General features: G+C 27.9%; 1 protein-coding gene across 1 annotated transcript in view; it reads left to right on the top strand.

Moving 5' to 3' along the window:
- LOC145181210 (HORMA domain-containing protein 1-like) overlaps positions 1 to 19,324 on the top strand; it is a 30,361-nt gene that overhangs the window by 10,278 nt on the left and 759 nt on the right. The window contains exons 12-28 of the mRNA XM_090099672.1: positions 2,263 to 2,300; positions 2,417 to 2,485; positions 7,109 to 7,149; positions 7,371 to 7,412; positions 12,234 to 12,268; positions 12,562 to 12,630; positions 15,472 to 15,482; positions 15,679 to 15,793; positions 16,469 to 16,508; positions 16,848 to 16,960; positions 17,310 to 17,426; positions 17,867 to 17,929; positions 18,061 to 18,142; positions 18,306 to 18,387; positions 18,701 to 18,785; positions 19,015 to 19,074; positions 19,180 to 19,251. Of these exons, the coding sequence (XP_089955798.1) occupies positions 2,263 to 2,300; positions 2,417 to 2,485; positions 7,109 to 7,149; positions 7,371 to 7,412; positions 12,234 to 12,268; positions 12,562 to 12,630; positions 15,472 to 15,482; positions 15,679 to 15,793; positions 16,469 to 16,508; positions 16,848 to 16,960; positions 17,310 to 17,426; positions 17,867 to 17,929; positions 18,061 to 18,142; positions 18,306 to 18,387; positions 18,701 to 18,785; positions 19,015 to 19,074; positions 19,180 to 19,251 (1,134 nt within the window). The remainder of the gene's footprint in view (positions 1 to 2,262; positions 2,301 to 2,416; positions 2,486 to 7,108; positions 7,150 to 7,370; positions 7,413 to 12,233; positions 12,269 to 12,561; positions 12,631 to 15,471; positions 15,483 to 15,678; positions 15,794 to 16,468; positions 16,509 to 16,847; positions 16,961 to 17,309; positions 17,427 to 17,866; positions 17,930 to 18,060; positions 18,143 to 18,305; positions 18,388 to 18,700; positions 18,786 to 19,014; positions 19,075 to 19,179; positions 19,252 to 19,324) is intronic.

Below are 19,324 nucleotides of genomic sequence, written 5' to 3'. Positions count from 1 at the left end.
AAAGGTTCCACAGAAGCTGAATAGCTCCAATTTTTCATCATTTTTCTGTAAACTCAAAGTATTAACGAGAGTCTTAACTACTTTGGAATTTTTTAAAATAACTTCTTAAAACTTGTAAATGACTTTTCTGATGCTTACTATTGCTAAATAAAACATTATTATTACAAAAAACAAATTCAGAAGGGAAAGTTAGGAAGATCTTTTTCATTCTGGACTTTCTTACAATTTATCCTAAATTTTAAAGAAAACCCATTCAAATGCTCAAAAAAGAATTTATACTGAATAAAATGCCACTAAAAAAAAATGATAATTTTTTTAGCTGGGAGAAAAAAAAAATTGATGATAGGTGGATTTATCTTCCAATCACTACTAAAAATAAAGTTAACTGATAGAAAGTTTTAAAATGTTCCTGTTTTTATTTTAAAGAAACTGTAAGATTACAATAACCAAAATTGAATGATCAATACTTTTTCCCAATTTTTCCAGGAGCAGAAGGATTCTGCAGAGAAAAAAATCTTTAACTTTTAATGCAATTCATTCATTAAATTATTTTTTAGTACCTTCATAAAAATAAATGAGATTTTTAGGGTATAAAACAAGAGAAAAGGAAATGAATACAAAATCTAATTAAAGTTATTTTTATGTATATAAAACACTATATATAATTTATAGACTTAAGATATGATTGTAGATTTAAAATGAATTAAAAGTTGCTAAGGATCAAAGTTGAGAATCATATAAAAGATTGAATGAAACAAATCTTTTAGAACTTTTGCCTTGAATTTATTTACATGGCCAACTAAGTCAATTTTGAAGATATGCTCCCAAGCCCATTAGTAATTGAACATAAAAGTTTAAAAAATACAAGTTGATCTCAGAAAAACATTGCAAGATGATACACAGTTTAAACTCTCAGGTACATTATTTGTTGAATGTAATTTTTTATCTTAAAAGCATATAATAATTATTATATGCTTTTCAGATAAAGGGTTGTATAATGTACAGAGTAAGCAAAAATATTTTTTGTAATGTTATCTGACTAGAGTTAAATGTTTTTAAATATGAAAACAAAACAAAATAAAAAACGCATGGAAAATTTTATGTCTATAATCAAAAATCAATTTTCTTAAAAACTTTATTAATCAAGAGATAGTGCTTTTGCTTTTGTTTTTTTCTAGTCAAAGTCACCTCTTAAAAGAGCTTATGATATGTTCTAATGAATACAATTAATTCCTCATCAAATCTTAGTCTGTGGAATTTTCTTGAAAAGACTTTTTAAAGTCTATTTATTGACTCCTGATCTTTTCAGATAACTTGTGTATGATTTTTGGCATGTAGAAATAAGGGTAATTTTTTAAAACCATACAGACAGATGTTTGCTGTGTCTCAATATGAAAATACTCTAGATTGATTTTGAATATAAAAGAAAAGGTTGCCAAAATAATCAAAAATACTTTTACAAGGTTCTCATTAATTTCTAATATTTTAACTGTAAGAATCCAGGACAAAGAGCCTATAGGCTTTCTTAAAAATTTTATAGCATTACCATAGAACTCTTATAACATTCCTTTAGCTATGTTTCATAGAACTTCTATAGAACTTATTATCCTGAGTACATTATCCTGAACCATTCTTTTGGCTGTATTGTTATTTAATATGCCAGAGCACCCAGGTGCTGGCAACTCAGTATCAAACGGAAGATGTTCTTTTAGCTTATTCCATGTTTTCTGACTTGTGCAATCTGTTTAGTATTGACTAGCCTGCAATGCTTGAAATTTTTTCTAATAACTCAAAAGAAGTAAGCAATCCATGCTATATATCCATCATAGGATGAGCTAATTAACATCTCCTATCAAAAAATTTTCTGATCAAATCAAATTGAATATTTATTTTATATTAAAAGATGAAATATTATTAATATTAAATTTTATATTAAAAGATAGAATATTATATTAAAAGATAAATATTTCCACACTATCCCCTACTTCTACTTTTTTTAAACAAAAATTTTTTCACCTCTTTACTATTCACATTGAGGTACTTTATTTTTGCCTAAAAGAATTTTAAAGCATTCCCATCACTAATTATCTTGATAGTTTCTTCAAAAAGAGATGAAAAGTTTACAATCTGAAATGTTTTCATGATCTTAACTAAATATACACAAAAAAAATGTTTAATATGTAGATTGTTATATAAAAAAGTAGAGATATTTCAGTATGTAAAGTATTAAATTATTGAAATCTGCTAATTTCTGTATTTCAGTTTTCATATGGTGATGGAGCTGGTTTAGATATCTATAGGTATGTAGGTCTTTAGTTTCACCTAGAAATTTTAACAAAGTCATAGAAAAAAAAGATTTTTTGAGTAGAATCGATTTGGTCAAAAATTTAAAGTAATAAAAGTATTTTTGATTTAGAAATGGTACTAAAATTTCAATAGCTAGATCTGACACAGAAACTAAGAAAGCAACCATTCGTTTATTAAGGTAAGTTTAACTCAAAAGTTATTTCAATATATACATACATACATACATACATACATACATACATACATACATACATACATACATACATACATACATACATACATACATACATACATACATACATACATACATATATATATACATATATAAAGTGGTTGCAAAAAGTGTCCGACACAAAGGAAAAACTTTATTTAATTAAAGCCTATTCAACCAAATAACATAAACAAACACTATTCTAATGTAATTTTACATGGGAAATACAAATATCATATCAAAACAACAATATCATTAAATGTTGACTTGATAATTGCAATTTTGTAAAAGTTAAGGTTCAAAAAGTATCCAACATATCGTAAAAAATTTACTTAATACTTCGTCATGTGACCTTTAGCACCCAAAACTGCTTCTAAATGATTGGAATACTTGTTCACAAGATTAGCACATAGGAATTTTAGCCCACTCTTCCTTGCATATTTCTTTCAATTGGATAAGGTTTCTTGGATCTCTCTCCTGTACCCTCAATTTCAATTCCCACCACAGGTTTTCAATAGGATTGAGGTCAGGTGATTGGCTTGGCCATTCCAATAAGTCGATTTCCCTCTCCTGAAACCATGCATGAGTTGCCCTTGCCGTGTACTTAGGGTCATTGTCTTGTTTGAATATCCAACCTCGAGGAAGGTTGAATTTTTTGGCTGACTTCACGAGACATCTCTCAAGAATGCTCCGATACATTTCAGAGTTCATCCTTCCTTCTATGATTTCCAATTCCCCAGGGCCTGCAGAAGAGAAACAACCCCAAAACATTATGCTGCTACCTCCAAACTTCACTGTTGGGATGGTATTCTTTGGGTGAAACACAGAGTTCTGTCTCCAAACATGACTGACACAGTTCTGACCAAACAACTCTATTTTAGTCTCATCTGACCATAATATTTTATCCCAAAAGCTTGAAGGTTTACTCAAGTGCTCTTCATCAAAGTTCCGGCGTTTCTTTACGTGAATTTCCTTCAAGAGAGGGGTTTTTCTTAGTGATCGAGAGTGGAATCCTCTCTTTCGAAGAACTGTCCTAATTGTATTCTTGCAAACATTTGTCCTAGATAATTGCAAGTCCTTTTGCAGTTCAGAGCGAGTCAGTCGAGGATTATTCTGTACTTTTTTAACTAAATTCCTAGCTGTGCGGTCAGACATTTTTGTAGGACGCTCTGAATGAGGCAGACTAGTAGAAAGAAAGATGGAAGGATTTCCACCTCAGAACAGTATCACCAACTGTCAAAATTGGGATATTTAACACAGATGAAATTTTTCTATATCCCAAACCATTTCTGTGCAGCTGAATAATTGATTTTCTAGTTAATTCAGACAATTCTGCAGTTTTAGGCTTTGTTGAAGAGCATAAAATTTAGACCACCTTTCAATGAAGATGTCAGGTAATGAATGACTGCAGTTAGAAAGATTCTATGATGTTCTTTTGCATTCTAGAATGTTCCAACGTTTTCTGATTCTAGAATATTCTTTCGAACATAACAGATGACAAATTATTGGCGAATCAAATTCTTTTTTTATGATGTGTTGGATACTTTTTGAACCTTAACTTTTACAAAATTGCAGTTATCAAGTTAACATTTAATGATATGTTGTTTTGATATGATATTTTTATTTCCCATGTAAAATTATATTAGAATATTGTTTGTTTATGTTATTTTGTTGAATAGGCTTTAATTGAATAAAGTTTTTCCTTTGTGTTGGATACTTTTTGCACCCACTATATATATGTATATATATATGTGTGTGTGTGTGTGTGTGTGTGTGTGTGTGTGTGTATATATATATATATTATTATATTATAATTATTAAAACATTATATACGGTATCATACTATTATTTCTTTTTCTTTTTTATGTAATATTTCGCTCTTATGGTGAGAGCCATTATCAAACTAATAAAACCGTTAAAAAACCGTGTAAAAAATTATAATAAACATAACCAAATGATGTCATTATATATATATATATATATATATATATATCGTTTGATGTAGTGTTGTATTAAAATAATACAAAGCTCTTGTTCCTTGAAAAGTGCTCGATGTTTAGGAAATTTATTTTGATTATATATAAATTTCAAAACAGAGCGATTTATAATTATAATTAAAAACGATAAAGAAAAAAACTTTTATTATGGAACTTTTAAGTTTCATGCCTAACGGCAATCATCAGCCATATATTACAAAATTAAACGTTAAAATTACATTTATAATTATGGTGGCATGAGTTCTAATGACTCCATGGAAACAAAATCTTAAAAGTGTAATGTGACGTAAACGTAAAGTGAACCAACCAGGATCAATCTTCGGTATCAAATGAGGAAATAAGGAACTTATTCTTGTGCCTGCACTTCGAGACCATTTCACTCCTTGTATTAAGTAGGTTATTTCCTTTGTACATCAAAATTTCAAACTTCTCGTTCAAACAAAGGTTACAAACTCTTGAGGCTGGGTTGTATGGTTTGCATTTTTTAATAATTTTCCATCTGACAAAAGGTGTGAAGTTTTTTTATTTTAATTTCCATACCTCCTTTGATAGCTCTGTATCCTTCTTGTACCTAACTGCATTAAAGGATTTTAGGTGGTTAGCATACCAAGCTTTGAAAGATGTTTCGCTAAGTCCTATATACACTTTTCCTTTATATTCCGGATTGTTCGAATATACGGTGGCCTGATAAACAATGTTGTTGGAAAGGCAATGGTTGTTCATTGGACATTTGGATTTGTCAGTGCAGTTGCATTTCATTTCATTAGTTTTTGCCTCATTTTGCAAAATGTTTTTGTTGTGAGAGTTAATAATGGATTTTATATTTGGCATGCAAGAATAACTAATTTTGATTGTGTTTCTATTAAATATTTTACGAAGCCTGTGCTTAACTGGGAGTGGTGGTCGATGAGGTTCAAAAAACATTTACCTATTTTTGTAACAACATTTGCACTGAAAGGAGGATTATACCAAATTATCTTACGTTTATGGTTGCCGTTTGTTGATTTTATACTTGGATGGTACGCAAGTTCGCAATTGTAACCCGATTTTTTCAAGGCTTCTTGATAAGGAGGAATACTTTCTTTAAAAATCGCTTCACTTGACGATGCTGCTGATAATCTTAATTCAATAGTTTTAGGAATACTTTTTATTACACTCGGTGGATGATTAGAACTAGTATTTATATAATTCAGTATATTATCTGGTTTGCGATATGGTTGAAAAGAACCATCGTTAAGATTTAGTGTTAGATCGAGATAGTTGACTATTTTCAAATTGCATTTAATAGAGATAAGAAGATTATTATTTTTAAAAATTTGTACAAAATGTTTCTTTATTCTCTCTATTTCCTGACCACTTTTGTTCCTAAACATAGCTAATCCATCATCTCGATATATACCGAAATTGCTTTTTTCATAAAACTGCGAGATTTGATGCAAAATAAAAATCCCCACTAATTCGCAAATCTCCACGCCATCATAGGCCCCCATGGTGATGCCAAATAATCCCCCGTTTTTCTTAATCCAAGCAGTTCCATTGCTAAATAATAATGATTTCCTTGCATGGTGTATAAATCTCTTTTGTTTGCTATTTATTGTTAGATGTATATATATATATATATATATATATATATATATATATATATATATATATATATATATATATATATATATATATATATATATATATATATATATATATATATATATATATATTGAAAGCTAAAATTTTAAAATAAAAAATTATGATTGAGAGTGTTAAACATGATTGTTTTAAATATTATATCTGTCCAGCCAACATGTCCACACAGGTGAAAATTAAGAGTAGTATGGGCAGTTGGATTCCAAATGGTTTATCCATTCTTTTACTATTGTAAAATAAATAAGGCTATTATTTGAGCTGTGTTTTATTACCATAAGACTGTTGTAGGTAACTGGATTTTGAATGGGGTTGGAGTCAGGAGAAATAATCAAAGCTTCCTGGTGTTGCATTCCTTTCTTAAAACCTATCCATTATAAGCACTTCAAATTTCACATGAGTTTGTTTTAATGAAGACATTCAACAAATTATAATGGCTATGGATCAGCTAAAAAACGCAAGTGTAGCAACTAAACTTTAGTTGCTAAACTTTTATTCAGTGATTTAGCTAGAGTAGATCATGAGGGGCAGAGTTTACCCTTAAAAAGTATTTTAAACTGCAGATTGTTTTGTTTTTTACTTAAAAGCTCCTGAAAGTTCTTTTTCTGATACTTTTTAAAGAAAACATTTGCTCCTCAATTTGTTCACCATGAAATTGATTTTTAATTTATAGATAGCTCTGTTGATGAAACATTTTCTTTCAAGAAATATTATAAAAGTATATATATTGGTTTAAGTATGATAAAATGTACATTAGCCCAATCAGACCCACATAAAGTCCTTTCCCAGCTGCCCCAGATTTAAATCATCATTTGCTTTTTATAGGCATGTTGGCTAAATTATGTTTTAAAAATACTATTTAAAAAAAAACATTTTTTTTTAAATTGTGTTTTGGAATTGTTTTTGTTAACTGCATGAGTTTTTTTATAGATTTAATTTTTAAAAATTATTTTAGAACAATAGTTTTGCTTAGTCAAACTCTCAGTCCATTACCAGGTAGTACTTATTTTATTTAAGATAATAAGTTTTTGTAGTTTTTGCAGTTTTAATTTTGTTTATGATGTAATTTATTTGATGTGAAGCTTGATTGATGTATGAATTTCTATTTTAGTATTGTTTATAGATATGAGTTAGTTGTTTTAAAGACCTTTATTTAAGATTGTTTATACATTTCTATATTGACTAGCATAGTGATTTAAATGAATTCTTTCATTCAGATGATGTAATGATGACAATGAAGCTACTCTATTATGATGACAGTGAGATTTATATTCTTCTATAAGATACTATCAACCTATATATCATTTTTAACTTATTCTAAAATAGTTATTAACTCACTTAAAGTAATTTTAGGGTGTTTAAAAAATAAGGTCTTTTTAAACTATATTACCAGAAAGATTTCTTTTTATGACAATACCTTTTATATAATAACAGTACTAAGCAATAGAATGATTTGGAGGAGAGCTAACTTTCATTGTATTTTCAATGAGAGAGTTGTCTTTTGACAACCTGTAAAGTTATTTTTGTGTAACTGCTGATAGTAAATGTAATGTGTAACTACTGATAGATGGTTTGTCCATTTCCTTTAAAGAGTAATTTTCATGGATCGGCATAGGTTTTAGAGACCAAATAAAAAACTTTTGGTTTACAGCATTCCTATTACAGAAAAATTATTTGCATAATCTAAAAGCTGCAACAGATACAAACATACCAATAAATAATTGATAATGTACTGATTTTTACTGCAACAATAGCTAATAATGGTGTTGCCATTACAGTTTCAAACATTTCTTGGTTATTTTCTTGGCAAATATGGTTGTAATGTTCAAAGCACAGCTTTGGTTAACATCATAGCATTGTTATGATTAATAGTGATTGCTGCTTAAGCTAAGCTATATTGCAATTTCTTAACAGGAGAGCAAATAATCTGCAATTGAGTATGTATTTTATTTGGGGATGGGATTTAAATATTTAAAAAAAAACTGTTATGGTTTAGTAAGAATTTGTTAAAGCAAACAAAGAGTATTTGTTCAGTAAATACAAAATGAAGCAATAAACATGTTTTAAAGATTTTTACTCACCAATTAATGCAATGACTGCAAATGGCAGCAATTAATTTTAAATATCACTTTTATTAAGTATAATTCTTCTTTTTTCATACTTGTATATTTCAAAACTATACTTTTAAAACTATCTTATATAAGAATTCTCTCTTGCATTTTATTCCATTAAAGAACCAGAGTATTGAAAGGTTCAATAATAGGGTAAACGTGCACCACTACATAATTGTTTCAGTAGCAATTTTTAATTTTTCATTAACAGGTTTCAATTGTTGTGCAAGTAGAAACCCTTTCTTTTTTTAGTATAAAATTGTTTCAACTTTTTATTTGTAATGCAGCTACCATAGAATATAAACACATTCATCACAACAAATGTTTTTGAATATAAATGTGGTCACAATATATAAAGGTGACCTTAATACTTACATATTTCTTTGTAAATTTATTGTTGAGTTATTATGCTAATCAGATTAGGGTTGGGAATACCGGGATCCCGGTATTTTGAACAATTTATAGTTGCCGAAATACCGGTATTAAAAAAGTCGAATACCGCTATTTCGGTATTCGAAATAATTTCACCATTCGAAATAATTTCACCATTCGAAAGCTCATTTTAATTGATCTTATAAATGGAAACAAAATTCATCGTACAAAATTAAATGTGGGTATATATATACCAATATCATATATGATATTGGTTATTTTTAGTTAAATCAAAATATTATATAAAGTTCCAAACGGTAAGTTAAATTATACATTATAAATTATACATTTTATTACCTTTTAGAAAATTTGTATTTTATACCGATATGAATATTCAAGATTTTGAGGAGCATTCCAAAGCAAATTATAAAAATTCACCATGGTTTCATTTTTTAAGAGAAAAAGCAGGACAGTGTGCTAAATGCAAATTGTGTAAGAAAATAATAAAAACACATGGAGGTTCTACGAGCGGTCTTCATACCTATTTAAAAACAATTCATAAAGTCAATTTGTTAAATAGAGATGTAGGTAGCCCCACTGTTTTAGATTCTTCAGAATTTTTACAGACATCAAAACCTTCAGTAACTATAAACAACTTTTTTAAAAGTGGTAAAATGGATGATTCATTGCCAGCGATTTTAGCTAGGATGACTGCGTGTGATGGTTTATCATTCAATATTATTTGCACATTATATGATATCAGAAAAGGCTTAACAGCCAGAGGCTTTTCTAACATACCAAAGGATCACAAAACAATTCACAAAATGGTATTGAATTACAGTAAAAATATACGAGACGAAGTAATTAAAGAATTATCTAGCAGAATTGCTAATGGAAACAGATTTTCTCTAACTTTCGATGAATGGACATCGATAAGAAATAGACGTTACATAAATAATAATGTCCACTCTGACAAAGAATTTTGGAATCTAGGATTAATTCGTGCTTTTGGAACAATTCCCGCAGAAAAATGTGTTGAGCTTGTCAACGATAGGTTAAGTGATTTTAAGCTTTCGATCAAGAATATTGTAGGTATTACCACTGATGGCGCTGCAGTTATGACAAAGGTAGGCAGGTTATTCGAAGCACATCAGCAGCTATGTTTAGTGCATGGAATTCAGTTGGCTGTTATCGGCATACTCTATAAAAAACCTAATAATGAGGATAGTCTGTATAATGAAGAAGATGCCAACATTACATCAGTTCCTACACCCAGATTTGAAAAAGAGCAGAGTTCCACAGATGATGACGAATTAGTTGATGAAGATTATGAAAATGAAAATGGTTTACTCATAACCTCCACTGAAAACGATGATGATAATTCTTCTTTTCTGGTACATCAGCAAACGTTACCATTAATTCAAAAAGTTCGAAAAGTGGTCAAAATATTTCGTTCTTCGCCTACAAAAAATGACAAAGTCCTACAAAAATATGTAAAAGAAGAGTTCGGGAAAGAATTGTCTCTGGTTTTAGACTCAAAAACACGATGGAATAGTTTGGTGTCTATGATAGAACGTTTTGTCAAATTAAAAAATTGCATCAAAAAGAGTCTAATAGATTTAAAATCACCTTTTTTTTTTTCAGATGCAGAGTTTGAAATGTTGTCAAATATCCTTTCAGTTTTACTTCCTATTAAGCTTACAGTTGAAGCAATCTGCCGACAAGATGCAACTTTATTTATGATGAAAATCAATAACTGGCCATCCATGTTCATTAAGTTATGAATTGAAAGCAGCTTTAAAAGTACGTATTCTTGAAAGACGAACAGAAATCTCAAGTGTTTTGCAATATTTACACAATGCAGACTCCAATGAAAATCCGAGCGATGATGAAACCGATAGAGATTATGAATTATTTCCAATCATTACCAAAGCTGCAATCGCAAAAGTTATCGTTTCACAGATACAACGTCTGGGTGTGGCCAACTTGCATTATGAAGCTGCACCTTTAGCAATAACATCTACTTCAGCCAACAATATAATAAACACAAATATAATATTCAATGTCGATGATGATGAAGTTGATCAAAGAAATGAAATTTCTATGACTTTAAAAGAAAAGTTGGAGATAGCAATATCAAAAAAAATTTGCACCAGATTACCTGAGAGTGGAATCGACCGAAATAAAAAAGATCTCACACGCTCAATAAAAAAAGAAATGTCATTTTTTGAGACAAATGGCATAAGGGGAAAATACTTAACTTTAATATACAACTATTTGCTAAGTATTCAACCAACCAGTGTATAATCAGAGAGAGCTTTTTCTGTAGCTGGCTTAATCTGCACCAGAATTCGGTCAAGGATGGGAGATAATTCGCTTAACAACCTATGTTTTCTGAGATCTTATATCAACAACCAACTGCAGAAAAAGTAGAACCTTAAAAATTTGTGTTTTCTTCCTTTTCTTATGAATAATATATAACTAACATTTTACTGAATTTTGTTTTTCTTTTTTTTATTCTTTAAATAAGTTAATATAGCTTTTTTAAATTGCCAAACCATTTTTTAATTATATTATTCATTCATTTGTATTATTAAAGGAAATCTAATAATACCGGTTTAATACCGGAATACCGGGATTATAAATTTTCAATACCGAAATACCGGTATTTGATTTTTGGTCCGGTATTCCAAACCCTAAATCAGATAGATTTTTGACTTCAGCAACAGGAATTTTTCATTTATAAAAGAAAAGAAAATAGTTAATGCTATCATGCATGTTTTACAAGCAATTAATTTGATGTGTCTGGACATAAAGTGTTAATGTTTCTGCTGAGACAATAAGGTGGTTTCACTAAGTACCCATACCCTGTTTGTTATTGGGATAGTAGTAACAGTACCGTCTGAATCAGCTTGTGAGAGAAAAATGGTAGTAGGAGAAAGGCATGTTGTTAAAAACCATGTTTTCCTAACCTAAGTATGGAAAAGTTAGACTGTTATATTTAATTATAAAACAAAAGACTAACTTTTCAAATTTGACAAATAAAAAAAATGAATTAGCTGTTTCTGCATTTTATAAAGTTGTTAAAAACAATTCTAGGAAGCTACAACAATAATTACAAACTGATTGTTAATATGCTAGAGAAATTCAATTCAGATGGACAAGAATGAGCATCAAGCTCCATTTTCTGTAAATTTAACAGATTTCCAAAAATATTTCGTCATTTTAATGGTGAGAAAGGAATGGAATTTCATAAGGGACATTAATGTTGTGGAGAAAAAATAGCAGTTTTTCTGAAAAATCACAACTTTGATGGTGCTTATATGTTATAGAAGGAAAATGAAAGTGTCATAATTATAAATTTCAACATTTAATATTAAAAAGAATTTTTAATATGATAATTTTTAACAAAATACTGAGAGAAAAAAGTTCTTTTTGTTTAAAATTAATCTATTTTTTACTGTTACAGAATAAGTTTGTCAGAGTTCTTACTATTTTTAATTCAGGGGTGAACTTTTTTGATGATGATTGTAATTGGTTTTTGTTTTGTTTGTTTGTTGATTTTCCTTTTTAAATTTGAAATACATTTAATTTTAGTAACACCAGAAGATTACAATCCACCTGGATTTAAAGTAAGTTACTTTAAAAGTAAATTTCTAAATAAATATTTTCAAGTACAATTACTTTTATTTTTTATTGCTTCAGTCTTTACTTTTTAATAATGTTTAATTTAATGTCTGCTAAAATAGTATCTAGCTTATTGTTATAAAGTTTTTAGATTATTTTTCATTTAAGTTACTAGGATGTAATCATCGTAATAAAAATGGTTTATCTATAAGTTTACATTAAAAAAATCCAGCATCTAATGAATGGTTATAAATTTATCTATTAACTTAATCATTGTTATTTTTGTCATTTTTTGTAGGATTGTAATCAAGATAATTTTACTTTTAAAGATGAACCAATGAGTATTAAAGTTGGTGATGTGTCCACTGTAAGCATTCTTTGTCAACCTGTTAATGAAAATTTTTAATTTTATTATTAATTTTTTATTAGTTTATATTATATTTGTTGTCGCATTAAAAACTGAAGCGTAAATTTTGTCTAAAGCTTTTTATTTTTTTCTTTTCTTTTAATTTTTAACATGTCATCACTGTAGTGGAATATATTTTCTCAATCTTCATACCAATACAAGTCATTTAAGCCAATCTTGACTTTCCATTTGTAGAAATGTGAAGAAAGAAACTGGTTTCAGATTGATTTATTTTTAATAATTCAAAAAGCATTTTATTTTGGTAAAAAATTTTCTTTGTCTTTAGGAAAACTTATCTTAATTTTTTTCTTGCAAGTATAACAACCATTCTGTTACAAACATTTAAGTTTTCTATAAATAGTTGTTTATTTAAAAAAGTTTTTTCCACCAACAATAAGTAGATTTAGCTTAAAATAAATACAGCCATAAATATGGGTCATAGGAAATGGTTGAGCTGTGTATATTTGATATGCTTAATAAAGAAATCACTGAGATAATAGCAAATGAACTTTTTGTGAAGGATAACTAAGCATGAAGTAAAAGTATTAAGACTGGGTTTACCGAATTGGTTGAAGAAAACTCTTCTAGATATGAATTTTACTGTTTTTTAACTTTTCAGCAGAAAAATAGGAATATTTATAGTTTTGCTGACTATTTCAAGAAATCAAATACATCTTATATATTTTAACAGATGTTGAATTTAACTCAAGATGTGATGTAGATTTAGGGATATAATTTAATGTTACTTGTTTATTACTTGCAAACCAGTGGTTGAACAAGACCTTCTAAAAGATTCAAATATATTAATGGCTTTGGTAACAGGAAGTTCAAAGATTCTGATGTTCAAAAAGCTTTGATTGTTGCTATTTTTCATTGTTGATTATTACAATTATATCTGAAATTTATTAGAGTTAGTTGACATTGACAAGTTTCAGTAATATTTATCAAACATTGTTAAAGTCATGCTGGTAATTGTTTTTAACCAATCTCCTCAAAATATTTGAGCTCTTATTGTCCACTTGCATTCTAGATGTCACTGAGAAGAGACTTTAAAAACACCTTATGAAATAGTATTGATAGAAATCCTTAGTAAGTCATAATTCTGGGACAAAAGCCAAATTATCAACTTTTGTAACATAATGGATGTTTTTTTTCATTCAAGTAATTGATCACACTTCTGGCATAGTGTCAAGAAGCTAAGTCAGGCCAAAATTCATAGTTACCATTGTTTTGATGTGTGCTAGTAAAGGAATCAATCTTTTGATAATGAAATCATTTTTATACATTGTTTTATTAATTGCCAGTCCCACAGGAATGATGAATGGTTAAGAGATTCCTTGAAAGGATTTGCTAATCCAAACAAGAATTTTTTGTTTCAAACTTCCTTTTGCACTTATATTTTACATTTTAAGTGCCTTTTTTGGTCCATAGGAGTAAAATCCAGCATTGAAGTTTAAATGTAAGTTATCATTCATCATCAGTGATAAGTTGGCTTCTGAATTTGCAACAAATTTTTCCACACTTCTGTTTCAACTGTTCTAATTGCTTATCAGTGCAATCAGGAATTTGTTTTTTCTTTAAATAACAAATATTTGTTTCGTTCTTAACGTTTGTATAATCTAGGATCACTCTTGAATTTATTTACAATATTTCTTGTTAAAGTCCCAGGCTGGTTGCCAAGAGCTTTAAGATGATTAATGTTTGTAGCAGTCAAAGTTTTAGGTTTTCTTTTTGATCCATGCTTTTAAGACTTTGGTTAATTGTTCTTTCACCTCACCATACAATGTTGGAGGGTTCTTTTGGGGTGATAAGAGGCAAAAAAATGCTCTAAAATGACCTTAGTTTTAGCCTTAGGATGTAAATTGCAATAGTTGTATGAGTTTGCAATAGTTTTTTTTATTAAATAACTTAACTATATAAAACTTAGTTAAAGAAAAATATCCCTTTATAAAAACAACGAAGAAAGTGAGATTGGGTAATTACAAGTTCAACTAAATTTAACTGCTCAAAAATTGCGCAAAATTTTTGTCACCAGGGGTTTAATGAGGATAAGAAAGCTTGATAGGAAAATAGTTTGGAAGTGTAAAAGAACATAAAGGTGCTGAAAATTTTTGAAAATTCAGTAAAGAGTTCTTTTGGTGAAATTTTATATCCCAGTTAAAAAGATTCTCTCTAAAAGGATCTATGTTACTCTAAAGTGCACATCCTAGTAAATTACTTCTATAGAGCTAAGAGTTGGAATCTTTTTATTACTTTACTTTTCATTTTTAATTTCCTGCAGGGCTAGGCTTGTAAACAGGGGATGCATTTGAATTATCTACATGAAATTTTGAAGTGGAAGAAAGTTTAATGTTGATCACCTAGTCTTCATAACCATCATCAAAAAAGTAATATGTCCATGCGACATAAAAAATAGTTTGAGTTTAAGGTGGAATGTCTTTTTACTTATAATTTAAGAATCAATAAACTACTTTTATCTAGCCTATAAAATATTTCAATCATTTTTTTAAGCTTGTAAGATTATTCAAGAGTATTAAAGCACAATCCTATTCATTTTTTTCAAATTATTTTAATATCTTTTAATGATTTGTCTATTGAGAAAATATATGCACCACTAAATTTTAATTTCAATTTTAAAGTCCTACTGATTTTATAGTTTTTAGTTTAATTTTACTATTGGTTTTTATTTTGAATTTTATCTTCATATTTTTGGTGGTTTGAATTTTGGCAGGTAACCATTTTAATCAAAATCTGCACCAAAAGGGAAGTTATTTGTAATTTTTTTTTAATTTTTATTTTTAGCAATATCACTCGTGAGTATATATTTCTATTTTGTTTTACTTTTTTTTCATATTGCTCTTTATATATTTATAATTAAATGCTTCTAGCTTACATTTCATTTTTATTTGGAAATTAATTTTTATCTAACTAAAAGATAGCTTTAATTCAATTATAATAGTTTCACATTTCTTCAATAGATTTTTTTCTAAAATTATTTTTGATAAACAGATTTAAACTTCGAATTAAAACATCTCATCATGACTTACAAGTTGCTGATGACAATGATGTTGTTCCTGAGCCAGAAGAACATAATGAAGATAGCAATAAGACAAGTTTTTACTTGGTAAATAATGTTTTTAAAGCATTAACACTTCCTTCTAATAAATTACAATATAATAAATATTTAAAATATTTAAAATAGTTAATAAATGTAATTATTTAGTTGGTTGTTTATCATATGTGAAATTTATTTAATAATTAAGTGTAAATTAACTTAGCCTGTAAGTATTTCAGTTTAAAGTTATACTTCATGAAAATATTCTTTTTTAACTTTAGTTGTTTGATCTGAGAACGCTTAACTCATTCAGTAATTTTTTTTTTATACTATCTTCTTAAAGCTTCTAAGCATAGTCTATTTATAGCTTCTATGCATAGTCCACTTATACCTTCTAAGCATAATCCATTTATAGCTTCTAAGCATAGTCCACTTGTACCTTCTAAGCATAGTCCACTTGTACCTTCTAAGCATAGTCCACTTGTACCTTCTAAGCATAGTCCACTTACACCTTCTAAGCATAGTCCACTTATATCAGGTGTAAAAGGAAAAAGTCTGTAAATAATGGAAAAATATTTAACAAAGTTTTTGATATGTAACTATTATAATCATGTAAATAACAAAATCTGCAGTTTATTAGTTTGCTATCAAAAGCTAACAAGTTGAAAACAATTTTAAAAGCATTACTGGTTGATTAGTTGAAGTTATTTAAAAAGGATCTTGTTAAACTACCTTGCTTATTAGGACACCAATGAGGAAAAGCCACCAAACAAAATTATTTCAGGTTGGTTATTTAAAAAAGAAACCTTTAAAAACTTTTATTTACATATTTATTTTTGATGTTTTTTCCTTTATTTTTGTTGTTATGTTCCAGTTTCTTAGAAGTTAATCTTATTCTAGAAGTTTATTGCTTTAACTTTATTTTTTTAATATAAATAGTTGCATACTTAAAATATTTTCACTTTTACAAGCTATGGTTTAAAATTATCTTTCTATTTTATTAGCATGTATTTTTTTGTTTTTCAAATACTGTTACAATAACTGGTATGACAAAGGGTATTTTGTTAGTTTTCTTACATTAGTATGCAATAAAAATATAAACAGTTTCATCTTGCTATTATAGATTCTCAAATATGTATGGTACAGCAATCAAATACAAGACATTCAACACCTGCATCGTCTGTAGTCCAAGTGGAGGATGTTCAGGATGTAAACTGCCCTTGTGGAGTGAATGAGGTCTATACTGTCATTATAACTATTTGCCATCAATAATTTTGCTGACTGCTTTACTTAAAATGATGCATTTAAATATGCTATCCATTTCGTTTTTGTCTTAAAAACAATCATGTTTTAGTAAATGTAGTTGCCAAAAAAGAATATTATCTCAGTGAGTATTGAATATTGTAAAATGATAACTTTATTTATTTGGCAATTTTTAATATCCCTAGCAGCACAATATTGGATGTTTAATGATTTTTAACTATACATCTGTAAATGGGTGTAATAGTAAAAAGAAAATATTAATCCTTTAACTGAATATAAAGTAGTTGCAATTTAAATGTAAATTCTGAATTATTTTATAAAGGATGATGGTTTGATGATACTTTGTGCTTCTTGCAATACATGGCAGCATGGTATATGTTTTGCTATTCTAAAACCTGATGAAGCTCCAGATATTCATTATTGTGTTAATTGTTCTAAGGTGATCTTTTAAACATTGTAATTGTACAGTTTTTTTTTTTTTGTAATTGTACTTTGTAATTACAAAAGTTATTTTAAATAGCCAGGTAGAATAATTTATGACAGCTAATTAATATCTACTTATTAAAAGTTACAAAATGAGTTCTTTTAAACTGCACTTAACCTATTGAATTAGGTTGTAAATAAACTTAAAATCTTTTTTTTTTTTTTTTTTTTTTTTTTTTTTTTTTTTTTAAGAATATTTTTTAAAATTTACTTTAAGTGCCAAAGTGTTTTTGAATATTGGTGAATAAAAATATGGCTGTCATTGATTTTTTTTAAACTAAGAAGCTGTGTGTATATTATAATAATATACTCAAGCAAATTTATATAGAAAATATAATTAAATCAGTCTTAGCTATCTCATGGTGATAAACCATGTTATTATTGTGTCCTTTTAAGAGCAAGAATCTTCATTGCACTGATGCAAAACTGAGGAATATAGATCAACAGTCAAATTTAAAGGTGAAGTATATTTACTTAGAAATTCATTAACTTTTTCTGTATGATTGACTACATTAATTGCATAATTAAAAAACAGATTTATTAAACTGAAGTTATAAATAGCTTATACATAGTAATGAGTTCATCTATAGGCTTATTGTTTATGGCGTAGAACATTAGTGGCAGTTCTTGAGACAACACGAATTTTAGCTCCTAACCTTTCAAAAAGACTAGGTAAAATAGAAATAAGTTTAGTTTCTGAGAATTTTCTCCTAGTCAAAATGGTTAGGTAGTGTTTTACTTAGAGAATTTTTTATTAAGAATAGGTTTCTTGTACTTTATCCTTTTTCATTTCCCATAATTTCATCAAAAATTATATAAAAGATATTGATTTCAGGGGTTCCAATAGTCATAGCAACATCGCTAATAAAACGTCTTGAAGATGAAGGCTTTGTTACTGATGGTGGGAAAGGAAAGCGGTACAAACATAACCTTTAAATGTTAATTTGTTTAATGTTGCATTTGTATAATTAGTTGGGCAATTAAATAGTTTGTTATTGGAATTGGTCCACGAAATAAATTTTGTTAATTCATTTACAGTCTTGAAAAATCTCTCAGTAGATTGATTTGTATCTGGGCTATTTTTAAGGCCTAATAATGTATGTTAATGACTTTCCCTATTTGCTTTTACTAATTCTAATGACTTGTTCCATTTTGCACCTCAGCATTTTTAATATTACTGTTTTATTTTTTAGTTTCAATTTTTCTAAAAATGTTGTTTTCTTTATAAAGTTTTGGTAAACTTGTCCAAAAGAATTCAGTAACAGGAATTGGTTTCAACAAATATTTCCACAAAAGTGCAAACAACAGGAATGAGGTTTAACATTAACAAAAATGAAAATATCATTAAAGTTTTATATTTTAAATAAGATTTTCATTTTGCTTGTAAATTAAAGTTTCTTTTATCAACATATTGGTTGTTGTTAACATCTTTTTAAAAGATTATTGTTGTGACCGTTGTTATTCATCTTTATTGTTATGACCACTGTTATTCATCTTTATTTTTGCTGATTTTTAATTTGTATATAACTTTGCATGTATTGCAGGAAATTGAAATGATGACTGAAAAAGCATCTGATCTGGCTATTACTAATCAAGCTCCATCGGTAGCAACTGTTTTTTAAATGTTTTTTTGTTTTAGTTTACCTTAAAAAATCATTGTTTGAGTTATTTATTATTCCTTATCTAACAGTGAAGTTTTGAAAATTTAGAAAAATCTTACAGTTATTGCAGGTAGTAAAAGAAAATTTGTAGTAGAAGAAGCTGTTTCTTTAAAAGATAAGGTTATTATCTTCTTTTATAAGTTTATGTTATCGCTTGAAATAGTTCGATTTATTTTTTAATGTCGTATTTTAA

This window comes from Hydra viridissima, unplaced genomic scaffold (genome assembly GCF_058129835.1).
Source record: "Hydra viridissima isolate aposymbiotic clone 2 unplaced genomic scaffold, HvirCarnegie_v1 scaffold_10, whole genome shotgun sequence".
NCBI classification, from domain to species: Eukaryota; Metazoa; Cnidaria; class Hydrozoa; order Anthoathecata; family Hydridae; genus Hydra; species Hydra viridissima.
Note: the sequence above shows the minus strand (reverse complement) of the source record. Positions and strands in the feature narration are given on the sequence as shown.